Raw genomic sequence first — 23,208 nt, 5'->3', positions numbered from 1 at the left:
TAATAGGAACGAAAACCCAATTTGTTCATGATATCACTAAATCGATCATACCAAGCCTTTGAGGCTTGCTTAAGACCATATAAGGCTTTTAAAAGTTTAAGAGTTTGACTTTGTCTAATGTTAACTCCAGGAGGCGGATCCATATAGACTTCTTCAATTAGATTTCCATTTAAAAAGGTATTCCTCACATCAAGTTGATATATAGGTCATTTATTGGTTGATGCGACAGCTATTAAGGTTCTAACACTTGTAATTCTGACTATAGGAGCAAATGTTTTCTCGTAGTCAATTTCATATTCTTGAGCATATCCTTTAGCCACTAATCTGACTTTATATCTTTCTAAGGATCCATCGCTTTTGGTTTTAACCTTAAAACCCATCGACATCCAATAGGCTTTTTATGAGGAGGTAGGGTTACAATTTTCCACGTTTTGGCTTTTTTTAGGACATCTAACTCAATTTGCATGGCTTCAACCCAATGTGGTATAGTTTTGGCTTGATTATAATGAGCATGTTCATAATATGAATGTAGTGTTATCAAACATACTCGATAGCTACGAGTAAGATACTCATATGTCACAAACCTATTAGGTGGGATTGATTCTCTAGAAGAACTTCTAATAGGATTTTCTTCTGAAGATTCGGTGAGATGAGAAAATTTCTCCAAGGCACTAATAGGCCTTTCTTGACCTCTTCTCGTATAAACATTAATGTTTATATCATCATTAGATGGTGATATATCAATATTGGATACATCACATGTATCCTCTATATCCTCAAGATGATTCATGGAATCATTACACACATCATCAATAAGGTCATGTAGAAACATGTAATCAACTTCGTTTTGGTTATCTAATTTTTCAAATTCATTTTCATCTTCCAAAAAAGTTACATCTTTTGAAACATATAGTTTGTTATTTTTAAAATCAAAACATCTATAGCTTTTTTGGTTTTCCCCATAACCTAGAAACACACATTCAATCGCTTTAGGAGATAACTTGTCTCTCTTATGCAAGAGAACAAAGCATTTACAACCAAAGATGCAAAGACGATTGAAGTCAGGAGGAAATTTAAAAAAAAATTCATATGGAGATACATTCTTTAGTTTAGAAGAAGGCATTCTATTGATCAAATATGTTGATGTCAGGACGGCTTCGGCCCAAAAGCTTTTTTGGAATATTTTTAGATACAAGTAAAGTTCTAGCGGTTTCGATAATATGCCCATGCTTTCTTTCTGCTAGTCCATTTTGTTGTGGGGTCCTAGGACACGACTTTTGATGACATTTTATTTTGCTTTAAATAATTTTGAAATTCAATAGACAAGTATTCTTTGTTAGAAAGTGAGTTGGAATACATTGGGTTCAATAATGAACCCATACATATGCACCTGAAGTGCAAATATACCCATTAAAGGGAAACAACACAAGCACATAATGTGCTAACCTATAAAACCCATAAAAAGGGAAAAATATGACATAAAGTCATAAGTTGCATATCATTGAAGAAACAATGGACAAGGGGTAAAAAACCCATTACAAATAGAGCATAAGCTCCCTCAAGAAGTGAGAAAATACAAAGGGGAGAGCCCCTATTTATAAGCAAGAAAAGGAGCAACAAAGGGGGCTCCCAAGAGAGTCGTTGGGAGCCCCCAACGGTCACATATGTGACCGTTGGAGGCTCCCCAACGATTCTTTGGGGAGCCTCCCTATGTGGCACAAAAGCCGAAAATTAAAAAGGGAAAAAAGAAGAAAAATAAAAAATAAAAATGGAAAATTACAAGCAATATTCCAAAGTGGAATATGCGCAAAACAGGAATTTACATAAATACCCTTTTGGGTGAATAAAGAATATATATTTATATTCATATATATATATATATATATATATATATATATATATATATATATATATATATATACGAGATTACAAATGACGATAATACACATATTTTAACATCCCCCCTCAAACTTTGCGGGGAAAAAACCCGAAAGTTTGGAAAATCAAAGGGAAGTCTTGAGACGAAGTCCAATTCTTCAAAAGTCTTTAAAAAAAAAACTCCATCTTCATGACAGTTTGAGCTAGGTCTTCAAGTCCAGTTCCCCATCGATCGAATCCATGATGCATCTAATGTTGCACATCTTTAGCGATCCTGTAGAGAATCAACAAAGAAACAAGTAAAACATATCTTTGCACTTTTACTCAAATGGACCATTTCTAACTAGCATAATTATGGATGACCTATGTTAGAAATTATGCAGAAATGACACTTAAAGTTTCAAAATCATACATCATGTTAAAACAAACTGAGCAGAAGCAAATTATGCAAAAATAAATTGCAAGAATGCATAATGCATTCATAAGGTCCAACATTGAACAAATATAACCCCATAATGGGGAATAACAAAATGATCCACAAAGGGATACCACAAGAAGCCTACGAAGAGGCATAAAATACCTATGCTTTATTGAATGAGAGCCCAAAAAAGGCCATAAAGAGCATATGCATATACTTATCATTAAATGAATTAATACTCAAAGAACTCATTAATGATCATGCTTCAAACATGTAATGAAGTCCCAAACAAGAGAAACGAAGTTTCCAAGCATACTTTAGGCAAAATAAACCCAAGAGTTCACAAGGTTTTAAAATTGATTATGAAAGTCACACTTAATTGACAAAAAACACATTCTACATATAAGGGTGGCAAAAACAATAAGCACTTAATATATCGATTAAATGCTAAAAAATCAACTTGATATGCATATCAAAAATATGATTCATTTGAAAAACACAAGTCATGAATGAGATTTTGCAAATTTCAACAATAGTTCATCCATTACAAACAACTACCTCATTAGTCCTCCAAGACCCATAAATCAAGTGTATAAGCTACTAGATCAAGAATATAAAAGCCATTAAAGGCCAAAGACACACACAAAGGTGTGTAAAAGAACCTCTTGTCTACATATAATAATACTTGAAATAAGTGCATCTACGAAAAGAACAAGAGAATACATGCCAACATGGACTAAAAAGTATCTCTTGTCTACGTAAAAAATACACTTAAAACCAAGTATGTTCAGCTACTAGAACAAGAGTAATAAGCCAACCATGGGCTAAAACACAATGCATATCTTGTCTACATAAGATGGCACTTGAAATGAGTGAAATAAGTCAACCATGGACATACATCTAAGCGACTACAACAAGAACACAAACGCCAACATAGGCTAAAAATCACACACCATAGTGTGAATCAACATGTCTTGTCTACATATAAAAACACTCAAGTCAAATGTGTTCAGCTACTAGACCAAGAGAGCAAAAGCCAACAAAGGGCTAAAAACACACGAAGGTGTAATAAAATTCTTGTCTACATATGATGACACTTGGATAATGGGCATAAAAGGAAAAGACTTTTGAGGCAATAAACTTGTAATGAAAATAAACCTCGAATAAAACAATACTCCTTTTAAAATGAATTCTCATAACAATAACATGCATGTAAAAAAATATTTCAACAAGATACTATAATCGATAAAGTAAAATTCTTGAAAATAAATGTGTGAACATACGCACACCAAGAACATATGAAACACTTGTGCAAAAAGGCACAAAATCACAAATGTGCAAATGCACTCATAATTTTCATAAACAATGGAAGGTTGGGCAATAATCCCTAAAACCTTGATTTCAATATACCTTAAAACATTTTAAGGTTTCAAACATCATATATCCATCACATTTATATATAAATAAGAGCATCCATAAGATCAATGGCCAACATCAAACTAGTGACACACTCATATACCAAATCATTCTAAAGTCCCAAGGTGCCCATAACTCACCTCAACCCTCATCTATAATATGGTAAGTGGACAATCTAAAAAGACATAACAACGAGTGTCACACTCATAATTAGAGATCATATACCAAATCATTCTAGAGTCCCAAGGTGCCCATAACTCACCTCAACCACCATCTATAATATGGCAATTTGGACAATCTAAAATGATATAACACGAGGTGCCCATAACTCACCTCAACAAACATCTCTAATAAAACAATAATAAGGCCAAAACAATGATGCATTAAATAACATGTGATGGACAAATATAAATGCCACAAAAAGGCAATAAACACTTTAGGAATCATTTTTCAAAGAAAAGAGGACCGATTAAAAAAGGTCCAATAATCAATAATGTGCTTTATAACAACAATTTTGCATAAACACAAATTATGCTTAATCTTCAAACAAGTCATTTATACCAAAAACTTATTAAGCAATAAACACAACAACATAAAGAATTCATCAAGACAATCAAGCTTTTAATCAAAGAAATCATAAGAACCGTAATGGTTCACAAAGAAGGCTTTAACACAATACTCAAGGAAAGAATATTTAAAACACTTGAAAATTTATAGATTTAGGGATGAAGTCCCATACAACAATTTTAAAAAATCCTTTGATTGTGATGAGATATGCGGAAACATACAAAGTGCTAAAAGCACTTACAATGATTTAAAAAGGACTCAATATCTAAATTCATTATATTTTTCACAAAAAGAAATGTGCATAAAGGCTCCATAATGCAAAAATGTCTACGAAGAGACAATACACATGTAAGCACAAAAGGCTTTATAAAAGATGTGCACGAAGGCACTCATACAATACTTGAACAAATACACACCAAGGTGTAAACAAACATGCACTAAGGCATGTATTTCATAAAAAAAGAGGGAATGCATACAAGCGCAAATATTTGAGAAACAAATGTGCACAAAATACAAAAATACACAAAAGTGAGCAAGTATGCACTTTATAAAAAGAGCAATGCTTGAAATTCTCAAACTTTAATAATTGCAATTGAGGACAAAGAAAACCATATTATGGCCAATGTAGGCATTTTTAAAAGATATTATTAAGAGGTTTCGAAACCTTATGAAAAATACAAACCAACAAGTTTATAAAGATGAAAAATGAAATCATTTATACCAAAAGGATGCAATAGATGAACTATGCACTCTATGTAGTGTGAGAAATTCCTTTTTTAAAAAATCTTTCCTAATGGTTTATCATAAACAATTTTTCAAAAAAGAAACATTGAAAAACTTTTAGGAGTTCTTATAAGTTATCATTAACAAGAACTACTTTAGGATTCAACAAAGATTTTAGATGTGAGAGATTTTCATATAAGGATTATATCAAATTTTTCAAAAAATGCACTAAAATTCATAATCAAAAAGAGGAACTCAAATCAAATTAGGGTTCATATGAGAATTAAGAAATTTTAAGCAAAGATCATTACTTTAGCAAGAAATCATATATATAATTTTAAAAATTAACTTATAGGTCAATCATGAGATACTTATGTAAGAATTATTATAAATCTCACATAATTGAAGGTAATTTTAAAAACCATAAATTGCTATTATATGCGATGAGTAGTTAGATAGACGCAAATTATATATTTGAACAACAAACGAGTTCACCAAATTTGAGGGAGATATTTTTAAAATATACGAGCATACGAAATGTGAAAAGACATAATTCAACTATCATAACCATTAAACGAACAAACTATATGCAAGAAACATATTTTCAAATGCATAATACTTTAAGAAAAGGGATACATACCGAATAACTTCAAAACAAAAAGGAAGAGCAATGAATACTTCACCATTTCTTGAGCGACACGCTTTCCGTTGCACCCAAGGACAACCCCATCGTGACCTTGCTCTGATACCATGTTAGAAAGTGAGTTGGAATACATTGGGTTCAATAATGAACCCATACATATGCACGTGAAGTGCAAATATACCCATTAAAGGGAAACAACACAAGCACATAATGTGCTAACCCATAAAACCCATAAAAAGGAAAAAATATGGCATAAAGTCATAAGTTGCATATCATTGAAGAAACAATGGACAAGGGGTAAAAACCCCATTACAAATGGAGCATAAGCTCCCTCAAGAAGTGAGAAAATACAAAGGAGAGAGCCCTTATTTATAAGCAAGAAAAGGAGCCACAAAGGGGGCTCCCAAGAGAGTCGTTGGGAGCCCCCAACGGTCACATATGTGACCGTTGGAGGCTCCCCAACGACTCTTTGGGGAGCCTCCCTATGTGGCACAAAAGCCGAAAATTAAAAAGGGAAAAAAGAAGAAAAATAAAAAATAAAAATGGAAAATTACAAGCAATATTCCAAAGTAGAATATGCGCAAAACAGGAATTTACATAAATACCCTTTTGGGTGAATAAAGAATATATATTTATATTCATATATATATATAGATATACATATACATATACATATATATATGTATATGTATCTATATATATATATATATATGAATATAAATATATACGAGATTACAAATGACGATAATACACATATTTTAACATTCTCCACCAGAATTGAATCTGAGAATGGATATATTACTTTGAAATTGATTTTGTATTTTTATATGAAATTCTTTAAAGAAGGAAAACACTTCTGATTTATAACTAAGAAAATAAATCCAAACATATGTAGTGAAGTCATCGATGAAAGTGACATAATAAGAGTAACCACCTTTAGACATAACCGGAGATGGACCCCATACATTCGAGTGCATCAATTCAAAAGGTCTTGAAGAGAGGAAAGTTCTAGTTGGAAATGGAATAGATTTCATTTTCCCAAAAATGCAATCTTTGCAATAGATGTCTTTTTCCTTACAAAATTTGTTTCTAAATGGAAAAATATACATTTTCGAAATACTTGGATGTTCAAGTCTTTTATGCCAAGTTTCAATCTTTTTATCTTGGACATAAGTACAAAAAGAATTTATAGGAAGGTTTACATGATCCAGATAGTAGAGGTCGCATTTCTTATGACCTTGCCCAATCCGCTTCTCGGACTGGAGATCCTGCACATAGCATCCATTAGATGAGAAAGATATCTCACATCCATGGTGGGCAATTTGGGAAACTAAAAAAAGATTTAGATTTAATTTTGGAGCAACTCTATCCTTTGGAACAAAAAGATTTTGAGAATTTTTAGAATCAAGAGTTCTAATACTTGTGATTTTTAAAAAGGTTTCATCGGTCGTAGAAACACATGAGCCTCTTGAATTGGTGCATATATGAAATGAGGCTCCAGAGTCTAAGATCCAACAGTACGTACTGGGAGGTGAAGTAGATGCAATAGCCACACCCGATGTGGAGGAAGTAGCTTTGAGAATTTGTTGAAGAGCCATAGAAATTTGACCAAGCGTTTCCTTGAGGTTTCCGCTCTTGCCTTCATCTTCTTTGGTAGTGGATTCTTCAAGAGAAGTCACCTTAGGCTTGAATGTCCCATTTAGTTTCGGGCAAACGGGTTTAATGTGACCCGACTCATGGCAATGATGGCATCCAATCATTTTTCTTCCTCCACCATAGTTGTCTTGCTTTCCAAAATGAGGTGGTTTGTATGTTTTGACATTGTTGTCGGGTTTGGATACGCAAGAACTTCATCAATGTTTTTACTCATGCCAAGCTTAGTTTCTTCTTGAGTAATTTCGGCTATGGCATCTTCTATAGGAGGAAAAATAGATCTATGGAGGAGTGAAGACCTAACTTGCTCAAATTCGGGACGTACACCGAACAAAAATTGAAACAATTGATCTTGTTCCATTTGTTTTTGTCTTAGTTCAGCATCCTCCATAGATACGCATTTTGGCTCTAAAAGAGCCAACTCATCCCACAAAGGGTTTAGAGCACTACAGTATGTTCATTTCACCTTGCTTAGTAGTTCTAACCTTTTTTTGCAAGAAATGGCCTCTTGCAAGATCTTTTTGGGTAAACATACCCTTCATAAAAAGCCAAGCCTCATTGGCTCAGCGAAATTTGGCAATATTTGCACATACCTTGAGTTCTACATTGTTCATAAACCATGCTAGGATTTTTGCATGGTTGCTCTCCCAATCTTCTACTTTTCTTTGATGATCTTCAATAGCTTTGAGGCAAGCATCTCCCTCAAGAGCTTTTTCTTGACCTCTTTTAATCTTGGTGAGCTCAAGTTGAGGTTCCGAAATGGACCCCACTACATAACCCCAATGTTTTTTTCCTTTGAGGTCATTCTCCATTGCGGATGTCCACATCATGTAATTTTTGCCATTTAGCTTGAATGATAGGTCGATCTTGGCCTCCATTGCTACCAACAAGGTAGTATGAGAATGAAGAAGAGAGAGAGTTACAACTTCACCTTACAAGAGTCGAGTGGCTCTGATACCATGTAATGAAGTATGCAAAAATGCATTCACAATCACCAACAACGGAGAAATATCAAAAGTGAGCAATACACAAGTCCACTATGGGACAACACAAACACAAGCTTTATAAAAAGTAGAACTAAAATAAAAGAACTCTTTTATTGAAAGAGAGAGCATAAAAATGCTTAAGGAATACAAGGGGTCTCACCCCTATTTATACAAAGAGAGAGGGCTGAAAAAAAAGCCAAGAGGGGGGCTCCCAAAGAGTCGTTGGGGGCCCCAATGACTCTATGGTGGGGGCCCCTTATGGCGTGAATCCAAAAACAAAAAATAAAAGAAATAAAAAAGGAAAAAGAAAATAAGAAAAGAAAAAACATTGTTTAATAAACAATGTGAAAAGACTATAATACCCCTATCGGGTATTATAGTCTTATACATATGATTTAACAGGCGCCTGCTCCTCCTCAGCCTCATCAATCTCCTCCCACCAACAATACATGGTTTATTGATTCTAGTGTTGCACATCATGTCACGGGCAATTCAAGTAACCTCAGAAACCTTATTCCTTATCACGATAATAGTAGGATAGTCATAGGAGATGGGAAAACCCACTCCAATACTCACGTAGGCATTGTCATCATTCCTACATCTAGTGGTTTTATTTCTCTTCCTAACACCTTTTTTGTTCTTAACATTAAGTGTAATCTTATTTCAGTTTCTCAACTCGCTGATCAAACTAATTTTCAAGTTTCCTTCTTTTCTTCATCTGTTTCTGTGAAAGATATTCACATGAAGCGGAGCCTCGTTAAGGGAAAGTGTTGCGAAGGATTATATGTCGTAGATGAAGCTCTTGTCAATCGTGCTCAAGTTCTTGTTTCTAAAGTCGTTGGTGTTAATAAAGGTGCCCAACTATGGCACAAGTGTCTTGGTCATTGCAATTCAAAGCTCCTTAAAATTCTATATAATAAAGGTCTTATTACCATAAATGATAAGGCCCCAGTTATGTTTATGTCTTGTTCTTATTGTCGAGTCTGTAAGAGTCATGAACTCCTTTTTAGAAATTCTAATAAAAGAGCTTCATTTTTCTTTGGAATTGATTCATTCTGATGTGTGGGGGCCATCCCCGATATTATCATTTTCTAAGTTAAGGTATTATGTTATTTTTGTTGATGATTTCACGAGATACACCTGAATATATTTCCTAAAATCTAAGACCAGGTGTTGTCTACTTTCCAAAAAATCAAAGTTTTTTGTCGAAAAACAATTTTCTCGCAAAATTCTTCATTTTCGTAGTGATGGTAGTGGTGAGTATGTCTTTGTGACATTCTCTAATTACCTAGGTGAGAATGGAGCCCAATAACCTCTCAACAAAATGGTGTTGTAGAGAGAAAGGACAGGCATATATGAGAATCAACTCTCGCTCTGATTACGGAGTCCAAGATTAGATTGGATCTATGGACAAAAGCATATCACACGATCGTATTTTTACCAAATTGTATGTCTCTTACTTCTCTTGGAGGAAACACACCATATTTTATGCTTTATGGAGAGCCAGCTTATTCCATTTTAATGACCTTTGGTAGTAGGTGTTTTGTTCATATTGATAGTTCTCTACGTAACAAATTCTTTCCAAAGGCACATATTTACAAATTTGTGGGCTATGACAATGAATACAAAGGGTATCGTTGTTACAACTTGACTACAAGAAAATTGATGATATCTAGGCATGTCACCTTTCATGAATAAGAGTTTAATGGTCATGATCATATAATTGATAAAATTGTTGCCCTCTCTTCTTCTCTTCTTCTCTTCTTCTCTTCTTTCTGACCGAGTACAGAACATGACCAGCATGTTATTAATGAAAAAACTCATCACGTAAATGAAGAGCAAGCAGTTATCCGGAACACTTCTAATGAAGATGCCGTGAACAGTGAAGGACAGATGGAGATTCCAGCAAAATCTTTAAGTTTCCAGTACTATGATCAGATTTATCATAGGCGCAGGCAGCCAGAGGTGCAGCCAACATATCAGAAAAATAATCAGCAACCTATCTCAACTGTGCAGTCAAAAAATGATGTGGCTGAAGGAGTCACCAAAACAATCCATTCAGGTGAAGCTAGAAGATCGACCAAAATTCGACATCCAATTCAAATATGAGTAATGAGACTTTTTCAGTTGATTTTCAAATTTTTGCCTTTTCCATGGATGTTAATCAAGAACCCAAATTCTATAGTGAAGCTAGTACAGACATTAAATGGGTTGAAGCCATGAATGCAGAAATCTTTGCACTACATGAATGTGATACTTGGGAAGTTGTCCCAAGACGGAAGGATAAAAATGTTGTGGGGTGTCGATGGGTATACAAAATTAAATACAAAGCAGATGGGAGCATCGAAAGATATAAAGTTAGGTTGGTGGCAAAAGGCTATACTCAAGAGCATGGAATGGATTTTGATGAAACTTTTAGTCATGTTGTTAGAATGGATATTATAGGCGTTGTGTTATCATTGGCAGCAGCATATGGATGGAGTCTTAGCCAGATGGATGTAAAGAATACATTTCTCAAGGAAGTATATATGGAGCATCCATTAGGGTATCCAGAATCAGATGTCTAAAGCATGGTTCTTTGATTAAAGAAGCCATTTATGGGAACGCAAAAGTTCTTCATGAAAGATTTGGGTACTCTAAGGTATTTTCTCGGTGTCGAGGTTGACCAACGGCCTGATCATTTTGTCCTCACACAGCGTAAGTATGTTTTTGACTTGCTTATTCATTTTGGCATGATTGATTGGAAACCAGTTCACACACCTGCAGCAATCAATGTAAAGCTATCTCAAGATGTCGATGGGGACGAGTTATTGTCGAAATAGAAGTCTACTTGGAGCTTTAGAGTATCTTGCATTCACTATACCAGGTTTGGTCTTTGCTGTGAATTAGGTTTCTCAATATATGCATGCTCCTAAAGTTAGTCACATGGAGGCACCCAAAAGAGTGCTTAGATATATTAAAGGTACCAAATGGTCGTGTGTATAAGAAACATGACCCAGGTAAATCTGTGAACATGGAATTGGTGATTCTTGCATATTCAGACGCAGATTGGGCAAGTGATATATCAACCAGGAGATCAGTAACAGGCTATGTTGTTTTCCTGGGTCCACATTTAGTATCATGGTCAAGTCGAAAGCAAAAGACTGTAGCGAGATCCAGTACAAAGGCATAGTACAGAGCAATGGCATCTGTTACAGCAGAGGTTCTCTGGATGAGACATTTATTAATGGCTCTTCATCAGAAAGTATCTCAATCACTTCTATTTTGTGACAATCGTAGTACGGTATCCATTGTTACTAATCTCGTACAACATAGTAATATGAAACACATTGAGATAGATCAGCATTTTGTGCGAGAAAACGTTGAAAATCGAGAACTACAACCAATTTTTATCCATGGAGAAGATCAAGTTGAAGATTTGTTCACTAAGCCTTTACCTATCATGAGACATTGGTTCGTAAAGTCCAAACTGTCCATGATTGTTGAAGATCCATGTACAGTTTGAGGGGGCATGTTGGAACGTATATATATGCATATATGTTTGTAACTTAAGGGTATTTTGGTCCAGTCTTGTATTTTATTCATTAAGGGTATGTTTGTAATTAGCATTATGTTTCTAATATAAATACAAGGGACGTCCCAGCAGGTAAGAAGTTCCCTATTCTCCTCTCTTTCGTTTTTCCTTCTACTTTTTTTCTCTTGTGTGCAAGACACGAATTCAATGGCCTCCAAAATATCAACATCCGCCAGTCCATCACAATAAATCCAAGAAGTCAAAAATATTACAGAGAAGTATGTTCGCGTTTGACTAACACATATGTTTCCAGAAAAGGAAGTAGCATCAGCAAGTGGTTTGAACTAGTTTCTTTGGAAAAAAAAACTAGCCCCAAGCCACAGTTAGAGGTTGGATATAATTTTATCCACAAGTTTCTTTGGAAAAAAACAAAGAAAAAAAATCATGGACCACGAAGCAAACAATAACTGATCCAAATTCATATGTGTCAATGTACGGTCAGTTCCTGTTCGTATTGCACAGAATGTATAACTTTTCAAGAATAACCAGCATTTTCAAATATTGAAAAAGCATTCATTCAGCAATGCTAGGACTTTGAGCAGCACTAAAAGAAAAGACAATAGTTCCAAGAAAGCAAAACTCAGCATACATACTATTGATATTCTCAAGCCTACTATAAGGATAATATAAATCTTAGGCATGCAACCATGAGGTGTTACTCACAACAGAAAACCCACTGCGAGTAAGATCATCCAAAGTCTGCCGTAAATTCTGCAGACAAAAGAAAGCATTTTTCAGAACCCAAGGAACAGCATGCAACAAAATAACTAAAAACTGAAGTAAACAAAGGAATAAATATAGAAAATACTAGTATAACAAAATCTAGTTTTAAAAACTAGTCTGCAGACTATGTGATGTATGAGCAGGTAAACAAGCAGGCTGCACTCAACCAGACTTTGGTCCTTCAAAGCCTCATCCAAAAACTGCAACCCTTGGCTTTTTAGGATAGCAGAGAACCTGCCCAGTCCAATGGATTCCTGGTTGTGAGAATCTTGGGTTACCAAACCCCATGCAGTAGGGCTACCATACCTCTTCCCACCATTCAAGTTCTTCCAAGTAATACGGAGTGGTTTCAAACCTGTGATACCTTTCATCAAATCAGGTCCACCCACTCCATCTCACTTTAACAGGACGCAACCTAAAACAGGCTGCACATCCTGTTCTGGTGAACCCTCAATAGTACCAGAAAAAGGATCAACACAATACCACGACAGGGCAGCCAGCTCTTGGGACACTATCCGATCGTAAGCCCCCAAAAGGGTTCAATCCAGCATGTTCCACAAGCATACACGCATCAAAGCCTACAGCTTCATAAAAATCTCCAACCTGAAAGGACAAGATGATAAACATGTTCATTACCGTGACAAGGTTTCCGAAACAGATGGACATCTGGAGTAAAAAAGTTACAACTACAGTTTCAAAAATAATTAGCAATGCCAGTCAATAGCGGCAGTCTGACAGATAAGGGATATACTTTTTATCGACAACGTGTAACAAAGCTAAACCTATCAGTAACCATCGTCCTTTAGTCCACTCTCATGTTTCCTTCATTGTTGTTCATTGCAATAGTGGAGTAGCCTACTGTTTGTGTGGGTTCAATAGTGACCGCTAACATGGCTTCATTCCCAGCACCTTGTTCTATGCTTCTGTAAGACCAGATTCAGGCACCCATTGCTCAACAGAGTATCTTCTCAAGTTGAATATCAGTCAAACAGAACAGTATTAATTTTTTGTTGGGGAGGAACTGTGTGAGCAAACTGATGGATTTTGTGTTCTTTTTTCATTGATAACACAGGGAATCCGACACTGGGTCAGGAGACCTGCTGTGCTGGAATGCCCTCTCGAACTACAATCGCTACACCTGGCAGTGTAAAACCTTGAGATCCCCTGCTCGCCACCACAAAGCCAGCTACTCTGGCTTACGCACGGGATACACCTGTGGTGGGATTCAAACACGCCCATGCTACTTTGGCTTGTTTGGATGCTTCTTATTTCACTGGTTTATGTACATACCATTTGTTACAAATAAGATCTGATAGCTTTTCAGTGGAGCTACAACAATCAGTTTGTTGACATCTTGACATATGATATATCTTCAAGAAAGTGAAAGTCTCAGTGAAATCAAAAGTATCCATGTTGTTAATCTCCACCTGAATCAGGTGTTTTCACCAAGGTTGTCAAACTAGGAAGCGGAAGCCAGGAATCAATTTGAAAACGAAATGAGAAACTAAGGAGAATCTAGATTCTCATCAAGTTTCGGAAGTGATGAGTATCGTGCTTCCAAAGCGAGTTTCGAGGACGTGTGTTTCCCACATGTATAAGAAGCCTCCGGTAACTCTAGTTTTAACATTCAAAAGTAACTAAAGGTAAATTCTGTTGCCTACCCTGCAGAGTAAAACTTCCCGTGGAAACTTTGATTTGAACTGCAATAGCTCCCAGTTAAGTGTTCCCTCTTTCAAGCTGGGCAACATGCAAGTAAACACACTAGTTAATACACTCAATCAAGATAAAAACAACTTGAAGGACTAGAAATTTTAAAAATCGTCAAGCTTCTGTATTAGTATCCACAAGAAAATCTCAAGAAAACTTTAGTCCTAACTGCAAAGTGTCCCACTTAAGCATAGCCTTGTTCATGATGCATAATACGAAACTAAAAGTGTTGACCAACACATTTAAAGAAGATATAAAATGTCAAAGGACAAATAGAAATAATAACCAACCTCATCAATAAAACAAGTAAATAGGTTGTGTTCTAACTGGAACTTTCAATAGCACGCATACAGACATAAGCTAGAAATATTTCAAAATGATTATATGGAAAATTTGTGTTTCAGTTCTTATTAAACTTCAAGTCGTTTCCTCCTTATACTGACTTGTTTGGAACTTACACGGAGACCTGCCAATCATCTTTTCTTTCTTCTTGAACAAAACCCTTAAATGTCTACTTCCAAGATAAGATTCACATGAAAGTAATTTCATAATACATGCATGCGCAAGTGCATGCCTACATATGTGCATTATATGTACGTATACTAATGCGTGCTTGAATATGGATGCAATAGGCATATGCATATACATGCATACATGATACATGTGTCCTCCATGTCCTGGAGTGAACATCAATTGCTCATAGTCGTTCATAATAATAGCTTGGTTTAGTTCAATCATTCCAGCCAAGACCACCAAGTCAACCGCATTTCATGGAAGTCATCTTTTTATAAGGTCCTTATCTTTTGGGTGCAATACAATGGTATTAGTACTTGTTACAACTTTCCACGCACGTGGTATATTAAAGTTTTCCGTCTTTCAATTGTATACAAAGGTGCAATATGTCTGATCTAAAGAGAATGGCACCATGTAAATAAGTCAGTCCTAGCACTGAAAAATGGATGTATAAGTTGAACGGCATGATCATTTATATACTGTTTTGTTAGTAGAAAATCCATTGGTAGGCCAAGTGCAAAAATGTGAAGAACGTATTGCATCCCATGCATAATAGAATGATTAAAATGAAAATCATTATTGAATTGCAGATGTCATCTTTTTAAAAAAAATGATAAGAGCACATTGCAAGCGTTCGAGCTGGCATCTTGGCTACTACTTTTTTTAATTTCTTTTTGTGCATCATGTTCTACAATCAACATGCAACCAATCATCTGGGCATCCCTACTTATATGTAAGAATAACTATTTATGGCATTTATGATATTTCTACAACATTTTCACTTTTTTGTGTGCAAACAGAGAGAGATAAGACAAAGAATCCCCACGTAAAATAAAAACAATAAAGCATGAAAAAAAACTGACACAATTGGAAAACTGTCAAGTCCATTTTGTCCAACACATTACCCTCACAGCCACTCACTTGATATGAACATGAATAACTGCAATTCCCAAGCATTACACACACACACACACATTAGAATATGAGAACTGGAGTATGAACTAGGAAATTTTTGACAGTTTTTTTCTTTTTCTCTTTTTTGCAAATCCGACCTTACAGATGTGTTCGGCACAATCCATTTGCTAGAAATCGACTATTGGACCATGCTTTTTCGATGGAATAATATGATTTTTAAATGCATGAAAAATTTGAAACAACAATTTTCAAGCCTTAAAACATCGGGTTATGTATCATAATAAAATGAACCAAGAGCCGATCCTTATAAAACCAACCATACAGAACACATGTGTACAATCAGATTTAAGAAAAATAAATAAAAACCCATGAAATTATTGGTTTTGCACTCAGTTCTCATATTCTAAAGCTAGCATACATACATACATATATATAGGTTGGTTCCACCTAACGTTCATATGGTGACAGTGTTGATTTTCAGTATTTCAAGCCATGTTTGTCACATCTGACCGTACATATGTGATCGGGGTGTTGCATTTTCTAGGAATTGAGTGTTGCATCATAATTCTCGGTGAAAAAATATGATTTTATGAATCTTTCAAATTATGAAAACTCTGAGCATTCGATTTTTTAAGCCTTATAAATGTTAAAATGTAAACTGTAATATATATATATATATTATTTAATATTATTATATTTTCTTTTTCTATTTTTCTTTATTTTCTTTTTAGCATCTAGTTCAATAGAAACTAGATATTTGATCTAGTCAAGTTCCTGTTGGAACTTGACTGTGCAAATAGCTGTTGGACTGTAGTCCAACAGCTATAATAAATGTTGTTGGACTATAGTCCAACAGCTATAATAATAAATGTTGTTGGACTATAGTCCAACAGCTATAATAATAAATGTTGTTGGACTGTAGTCCAACAGCTATATTAAGAGACGTTGGAATCCAACGTCTCTTTTGGAGAGCTCAAAATGAGCTCTCCTCTCTCTTCCACTTTTTTGTATATATAGGGGTGAACCCCTTCAATGTAAACCATTCATGCTTCTTAAGCATTTTGTTCATGAATAAAGTATTATTTATTTTTCAAGTGTTCTTCCTTTTATACCCTTTCAAGGGTCATGCTTGTAGTGTCTCCAATAGACACTTGTTTGTGAGTTATTTGTGCATTTGTTGAAGACCACCATTTCATTACATGGTATCAAAGCTACGAAATCCTTAGATCTTGACGTGTTTCCACCTCGATTTACGTGCCACATTTACAAAAGGTGTTTCATCACCTTGTTCTTGGCTCAAGAAGATTTGTTTGAAGAAAGGCGAACTTGTGCTACAAAAAATTTTGGTTTTGTATCCTCTCTTATTCCCTTGTCTACTCTTTTTCTTTTCTTTTTATTTTTCTCTCTCTCTCTCCTCCTATTTATTCCTCTCTTACCCTTGTAAAAGATGGATGACAATGATAAGATCACCATCATTCCTATGAAGCTAAATGATACTAATTATGTAATGTGGGCTTCGATTATGAAGCACCACATTTGGGGAAAAGGTTTATGGGGTATAGTGGATGGTTCTGATTTGGAACCTAAACTATCTCTTACCAAGAAAGAGGGTGATAAAGAGGTTCCTCTAACGGAAGAAGAGAAGAGTAAGGCGTTAGCCACTTATAAAAGAAATGAAAAGAGTGGAGGATAGGGCATGCAAAAATTATGTCATGGCTCATCAATAGCATAGACATTAAAAAATGCTCTAGTCTAGCTAAGTTTGAGCATGCTGATAAGGCTTGGGAATACCTCAAAAACATGTATTCCCTTAAAGATATTGCACATGTATGCAATTTACAAGATAAAGTTCGGACAATGACTCAAAAAGATAAAACTATTCGAGAATATTATAATGAGTTGTCCGAACTTTGGGAAGAGTTGGCTCTTCTTGAGCCCAAATGGCATTGTGCCGAAGACATCGAGCTTCGCCAAAAGCAACTTGATATGGAACATTTCTATCAATTTGTGAATGGTCTAAGGCCGGAGTTTGAATCCACCAAATCGGCCATTTTACATCGTGGAAAAATTTCTTTTATTGTTGATACTATAGAAGAGCTCACTATGGAGGAAAATAGACTTAGAAAAAGTACTCCAAAAGTTTATGATGACTCCATTTTAGCTGTATCTAGACCGGGGAATCATACTCGTACTTACAAGCCGCCTCATTTTGGAAGGTAAAACGGCGACTTTGATAAAAGAAAAGTTATTTGTCATCATTGTCATGAACCGGGGCACTATAGGCCTCAATGTCCAAAGTTAAAAAGAAGAGAAGAAAAAAGAGTTGCATCTGTTGAATCTGAGTCAAAAGATCAAGATGCACCTGTGTCTATGGCTCAACTGATGGAAATCCTTCAACCTATTCTCAAAGGGGTATCCTCCTCAACCGAAGCCTCAACTGGAGCGGCAGTTGCATCTTTCTCCCATCCAGGTAACTTTCCTTGGCTTTTAGATTCTGGTGCTTCTTTTCATATGACCCCAAATGTTAATAGTCTATCTGAATGTCTTAAAAATAACTCAAGTGTGTCAAAGGTTTTTACAGCCGATGGCACATCTCTTGAAGTAAAAGGAATAGGATGTTTTGAAAACCTTCAAAAATCCAAAAGATTTTTTATCCCAGAAGTTAGATATATCCCTAAATTTAATTTGAATCTCTTATCTGTCTCGCAAATATCTGATTATGGATGTAATATCTCATTCTCTTCTCATGGTTGTTGGGTACAGGATCGCCAGTCAGGGAAGCTGATTGGGGAAGGCCATAGAGAAGGAGGACTTTATTACATGGACTTTTTGGAATTACCCAAGAATGCATTTTGTTATAATATTCAGAAATTAGAATTGGATTTATGGCACAAAAGGCTTGGCCATCCTCATATGTCTAGAATTCAATATTTTCCAAGTTTGGAAAAATTTTGTAATTCTTAAAATTTTTCTTGTAAAGACTGCATTCTTGACAAAATGAAAAGGTTACCATTTCTTTGTAGAACTTTTGTTTCCTCACGACCACTTGAGTTAATACATTCGGATGTTTGGGGCCCCGCACCAGTTATTTCCAAAGGTGGTTATACATATTATGTCATTTTTGTTGATGATTTTTCTAGACATACTTGGATTTGTTTTCTTAAACATAAATCTGATGTCTTTGCTACCTTCCAAATATTTCAAAAAATGGTTAAAAATAAGTTTCAAAATAATATTTCTGTTTTTCGCACTGATTCAGGGGGAGAATTTATGTCCAATGAATTCAAAGACTATCTCAATTTACATGGTATTACACATCAAAGATCATGTCCACACACTCCACAACAGAATGGCCTAGCCGAACGCAAACATCGACACATTATGGAAACTACTAGGACATTGCTAATTGCAAATCAAGTTCCAAAAAGTTTTTGGGCTGAAGCGGTCCTAACTGCCACCTACCTCATTAATAGGATGCCATCTTCCTCATTAAAGAATACAACTCCAATAGAAAAGCTTGTTAATTTAACTCCAGATTATTCTAGATTAAGAGTCTTTGGATGCAAATGTTTTGTTTTCACCAACAGAAATGACAAACTCTCTCCTCGTGCAATCCCATGTGCCTTTTTAGGATATGCTGATAATCAAAAAGGCTACAGGTGTTTCGATTTTGAAAATGACAAATTATATGTGTCAAGAAATGTATCTTTTTTGGAAAAAGAAAGCTTCTTTGAATTTGAAAAATCGAAGGATGTCACTGAATACTCGTTTTTAATTGATCCAACTTCAAAATCCAATGAATGTGATGTTGGATGTGACCTTGACAATGATCGAAGTCCTATTGTTGTTGAAAATGATGATAATGAAGAGCAAATCCATAGGGATGTTAGTCTACAATATTAAGACGTAGAGAGCAAAATCTTCCATGTGCATTACAAAAATACTCTGAAGTCTCACCTAGAAGAACATCTAGAATCTCTAAACCTCCAGAAAAAATTGTGTCTTATGAATCTTTTTCACCCACGTATAGGGCCGCAATTACATTAATACAATCATATGTTGAACCATCATCCTAATCTCAAGCAAAAAATCATATAGAATGGATAGAAGCCATGAAAATAGAATTGGATGCACTAGAAAAGGCCAATACTTGGACGATACAAGATATTCCTCCGGGTAAGAAACTTATAGGTTGTAGGTGGGTATACAAAGTCAAAACCAAAAGTGATGGGACCCTGGAAAGATATAAGGCCGTTTAGTAGCAAAAGGATATGCCCAAGAGTATGGCATCGATTATGAAGAAACATTTGCTCCTGTGGCCCGTATGACCACTATTAGAACTTTAATAGCCTTGGCCTCCATTAGAACATGGCCTATCTTTCAATTAGATGTCAAAAATGTTTTCCTGAATGGGAATCTCGTTGAAGAAGTATACATGGAAGCCCCACCTGGTATTAGTATCCCTAAGGGTAAAGCTCTTCGTCTAGAAAAAGCTCTTTATGGTCTTAAACAGGCTCCAAAAGCCTGGTATGACCGATTTAGTCATGTTATGCTTGATATTGGTTTTCAACCCTGTTTAACTGACATTGCTTTGTTTGTTAAGAAATCTGATGCAGGCATCATTATTCTTCTTCTCTATGTGGACGATATGATCATCACCGGAGGCGACAACCAGGGAGTTGCAAATATCAAATCTCTTCTTAAAACTCACTTTGAAATGACTGACTTAGGTTTATTAAGATATTTTTTAGGCATTGAAGTTGCTTATTCCCCTCGGGGGTATTTGATATCTCAATCTAAATTTGCTCTTGATATCGTTTCCAGGTCTGGAATTACAGATGATAAGAAAGTAGACACTCCAGAAGTTGTCAATGTTAAAATGAAAATTGATGATGAATAACTTCTTGATGATCCTACTCCTTATAGACAGCTTGTTGGAGCTCTTTCTTATCTTTCCATTACTAGGCCAGATATAACTCATGCGGTTCATACAGTCAGTCAGTTTCAGCATGCTCCCACCTCCGTGCACATGGGAGCGATTTTGCGTATTATTAGATACTTAAAATCCTCTCTTTCACGAGGACTCTTCTTGTCTGCTTCATCTTCATTAAATTTAATTGCATATACTGATGCTGACTGGGGAGGTGATCCCAATAATAGACACTCAACTACTGGTTTTTGTGTGTTCCTAGGTGAAACCTTAATTTCGTGGAGGTGCAAGAAGTAGCAGAAAGTCTCTCTTTCCTCCACCAAAGCTGAATACAGAGCTATGGCAACCACCACTATGGAGGTTGTTTGGCTGAGACAATTGCGAGCGGATATGGGAGATAAAGCAACACAAGCTTCAAAGATGTGTTGTGACAACAAAAGTGCGATCTACATTGCAAGCAACCGGACATTCCATGAGCGTACTAAACAGATTGAGATGGACTGTCACTATGTCAGAGAGGAATACTTACATGGAACCATTGATCTGCCATATGTTACATCAGAATATCAATTAGCAGACTTTTTCACCAAGCCTCTCGCTGCTCCCAGATTTCACTTCCTCTTAGACAAACTTTCGCTCATTGTACCGTAAGTTTGAGGAGGAGTGTTAAAATGTAAACTGTAATATATATATATATATATATATATATATTATTTAATATTATTATATTTTCTTTTATTATTTTCTTTTTCTATTTTGCTTTATTTTCTTTTTAGCATCTAGTTCAATAGAAACTAGATATTTGATCTAGTCAAGTTCCTGTTGGAACTTGACTGTGCAAATAGCTGTTGGACTGTAGTCCAACAGCTATAATAAATGTTGTTAGACTATAGTCCAACAGCTATAATAATAAATGTTGTTGGACTGTAGTCCAACAGCTATATTAAGAGACGTCGGAATCCAACGTCTCTTTTGGAGAGCTCAAAATGAGCTCTCCTCTCTCTTCCACTTTTTTGTATATATAGGGGTGAACCCCTTCAATATAAACCATTCATGCTTCTTAAGCATTTTGTTCATGAATAAAGTATTGTTTATTTTTCAAGTGTTCTTTCTTTTATACCCTTTCAAGGGTCATGCTTGTAGTGTCTCCAATAGACACTTGTTTGTGAGTTATTTGTGCATTTGTTGAAGACCACCATTTCATTACAATAAAAACCTGATCACATATCACAATTAGATGATCCAAAAGCCTATTTCTACTAAACATACCATGTAGATTACACCTGTAAGGTCACTTGTATGAAGTTGTATAATCACAACCATACACTCGTCAGTTCGATGACAAGGGTGTACGATGTTACATCTCTCTCTCACACGCACACACACACACTGAAAGTCGGAAACCAAGAAAAATAATTGTAAATAACAACGACAACAGCAATAATAGAGATGGAGCTTAAATAAGCTAATCATGCATTTGGCACAAATAAATGGATGGTCTAGACATCTGACCTCCCATTCTTGAGAGTACTATCCAACCCAAGCAAATTGGAATACGTTAGCCTTTTGATCAATTGGCAAGAAGAAGGTTTCTTGCACTTCTCCATCCTCTGTTAAACCAAAAAAAAAAAAACAGTCGATAACAATAAACGTGTTTGGATTGGAAGGCCGCGGCCAACGGTCAAAACACAGAAAATTAAAGCTCTGACCCCAGAAACAAAACGCAAATACACAAACGACCTTAAATCCAAATACAATTAATCAAAAAAAAAGAAGAAGAAGAGATGAATCCGTCGCACTTCTTGCCACCAGATTAAGTGTGCGTGGTCCTCTCCACGCAGACGCGGTCCTGGATCCTTGCTTCTCTTCGTCGCCTTGTGGGATTCCCTGGCGATTTTATGAGTCCCGATCGAATCCGCAACGCGCAGGCGCCGCCTGCACCGCGAGCGGCCAAGTAACACGAAAAAACAAAAAAAAAAAGACGTGAATCGGCAGACGGGTTAGGGTTTTCTAAGCAGCGAATGCGAAACAAAGGGAAAAGGTTTTCCGCAAAAAAAACAAAAAAAAACATCAGTTTATGGTTCCCGTGACCGTCCAATAAAGCAAAAAAGAAGGAGAAGCGAGAGGAAGGAAGGAGAGCAATGCGCACCGAGGGGAGGGAGGGAGATGAAAGCGGTGCCGTGAGAGGAAGAATAGGAGAGGGAACGATCTGAGACGAGGCAGAGAGAGAAGGGCGGGCTTGGACAAGGCTATCCATTGCATGCTGGCTGTGCGCGAGGGAGGAAGAGGGCTTGGGGCGTTGCAGGGAAGTAGAAGAATGGAGGGAAAGGGTCCGTTGAATAGGGTAAAAGAGGCGGGATTTTGTGTGGCCGGGTGCAGTTATATTTCGGACGATGTTGTCTGGAACGGAACGGAACGGAACAGACTCAGTCTGAGCCTAGGTGTTGGCAGGTACACGTCCAGCTACGCATGCGCAAAGATAACGCGATATTAACGTTTATTATTATCGCTGGACGAATTGCGTCGACTTCTTCTCGAAGGATTTAACATGAAAAAAAAAAA

The 23,208-nt window shown here is 36.0% G+C and overlaps 1 protein-coding gene across 1 annotated transcript in view; it reads right to left on the bottom strand.

Moving 5' to 3' along the window:
- Positions 1–22,984, bottom strand: part of MSH1 (MUTL protein homolog 1) — a 221,771-nt gene extending 198,787 nt beyond the window's left edge. The window contains exons 1-6 of the mRNA XM_089995822.1: positions 22,796–22,984; positions 22,446–22,581; positions 22,159–22,256; positions 14,243–14,318; positions 13,065–13,184; positions 12,522–12,569 (exon numbers count right to left, since the gene is read on the bottom strand). Of these exons, the coding sequence (XP_089851948.1) occupies positions 12,522–12,569; positions 13,065–13,184; positions 14,243–14,318; positions 22,159–22,256; positions 22,446–22,581; positions 22,796–22,908 (591 nt within the window). The 5' untranslated portion in view covers positions 22,909–22,984. The remainder of the gene's footprint in view (positions 1–12,521; positions 12,570–13,064; positions 13,185–14,242; positions 14,319–22,158; positions 22,257–22,445; positions 22,582–22,795) is intronic.
- Positions 22,985–23,208: the final 224 nt, after the last annotated feature.

This window comes from Nuphar pumila, chromosome 2 (assembly GCF_984573655.1).
Source record: "Nuphar pumila chromosome 2, dmNupPumi1.hap1.1, whole genome shotgun sequence".
In the NCBI taxonomy this organism is placed as follows: domain Eukaryota; kingdom Viridiplantae; phylum Streptophyta; class Magnoliopsida; order Nymphaeales; family Nymphaeaceae; genus Nuphar; species Nuphar pumila.
The sequence above is the reverse complement of the archived record's forward strand: the minus strand, read 5'-3'. Positions and strand labels throughout refer to the sequence as shown.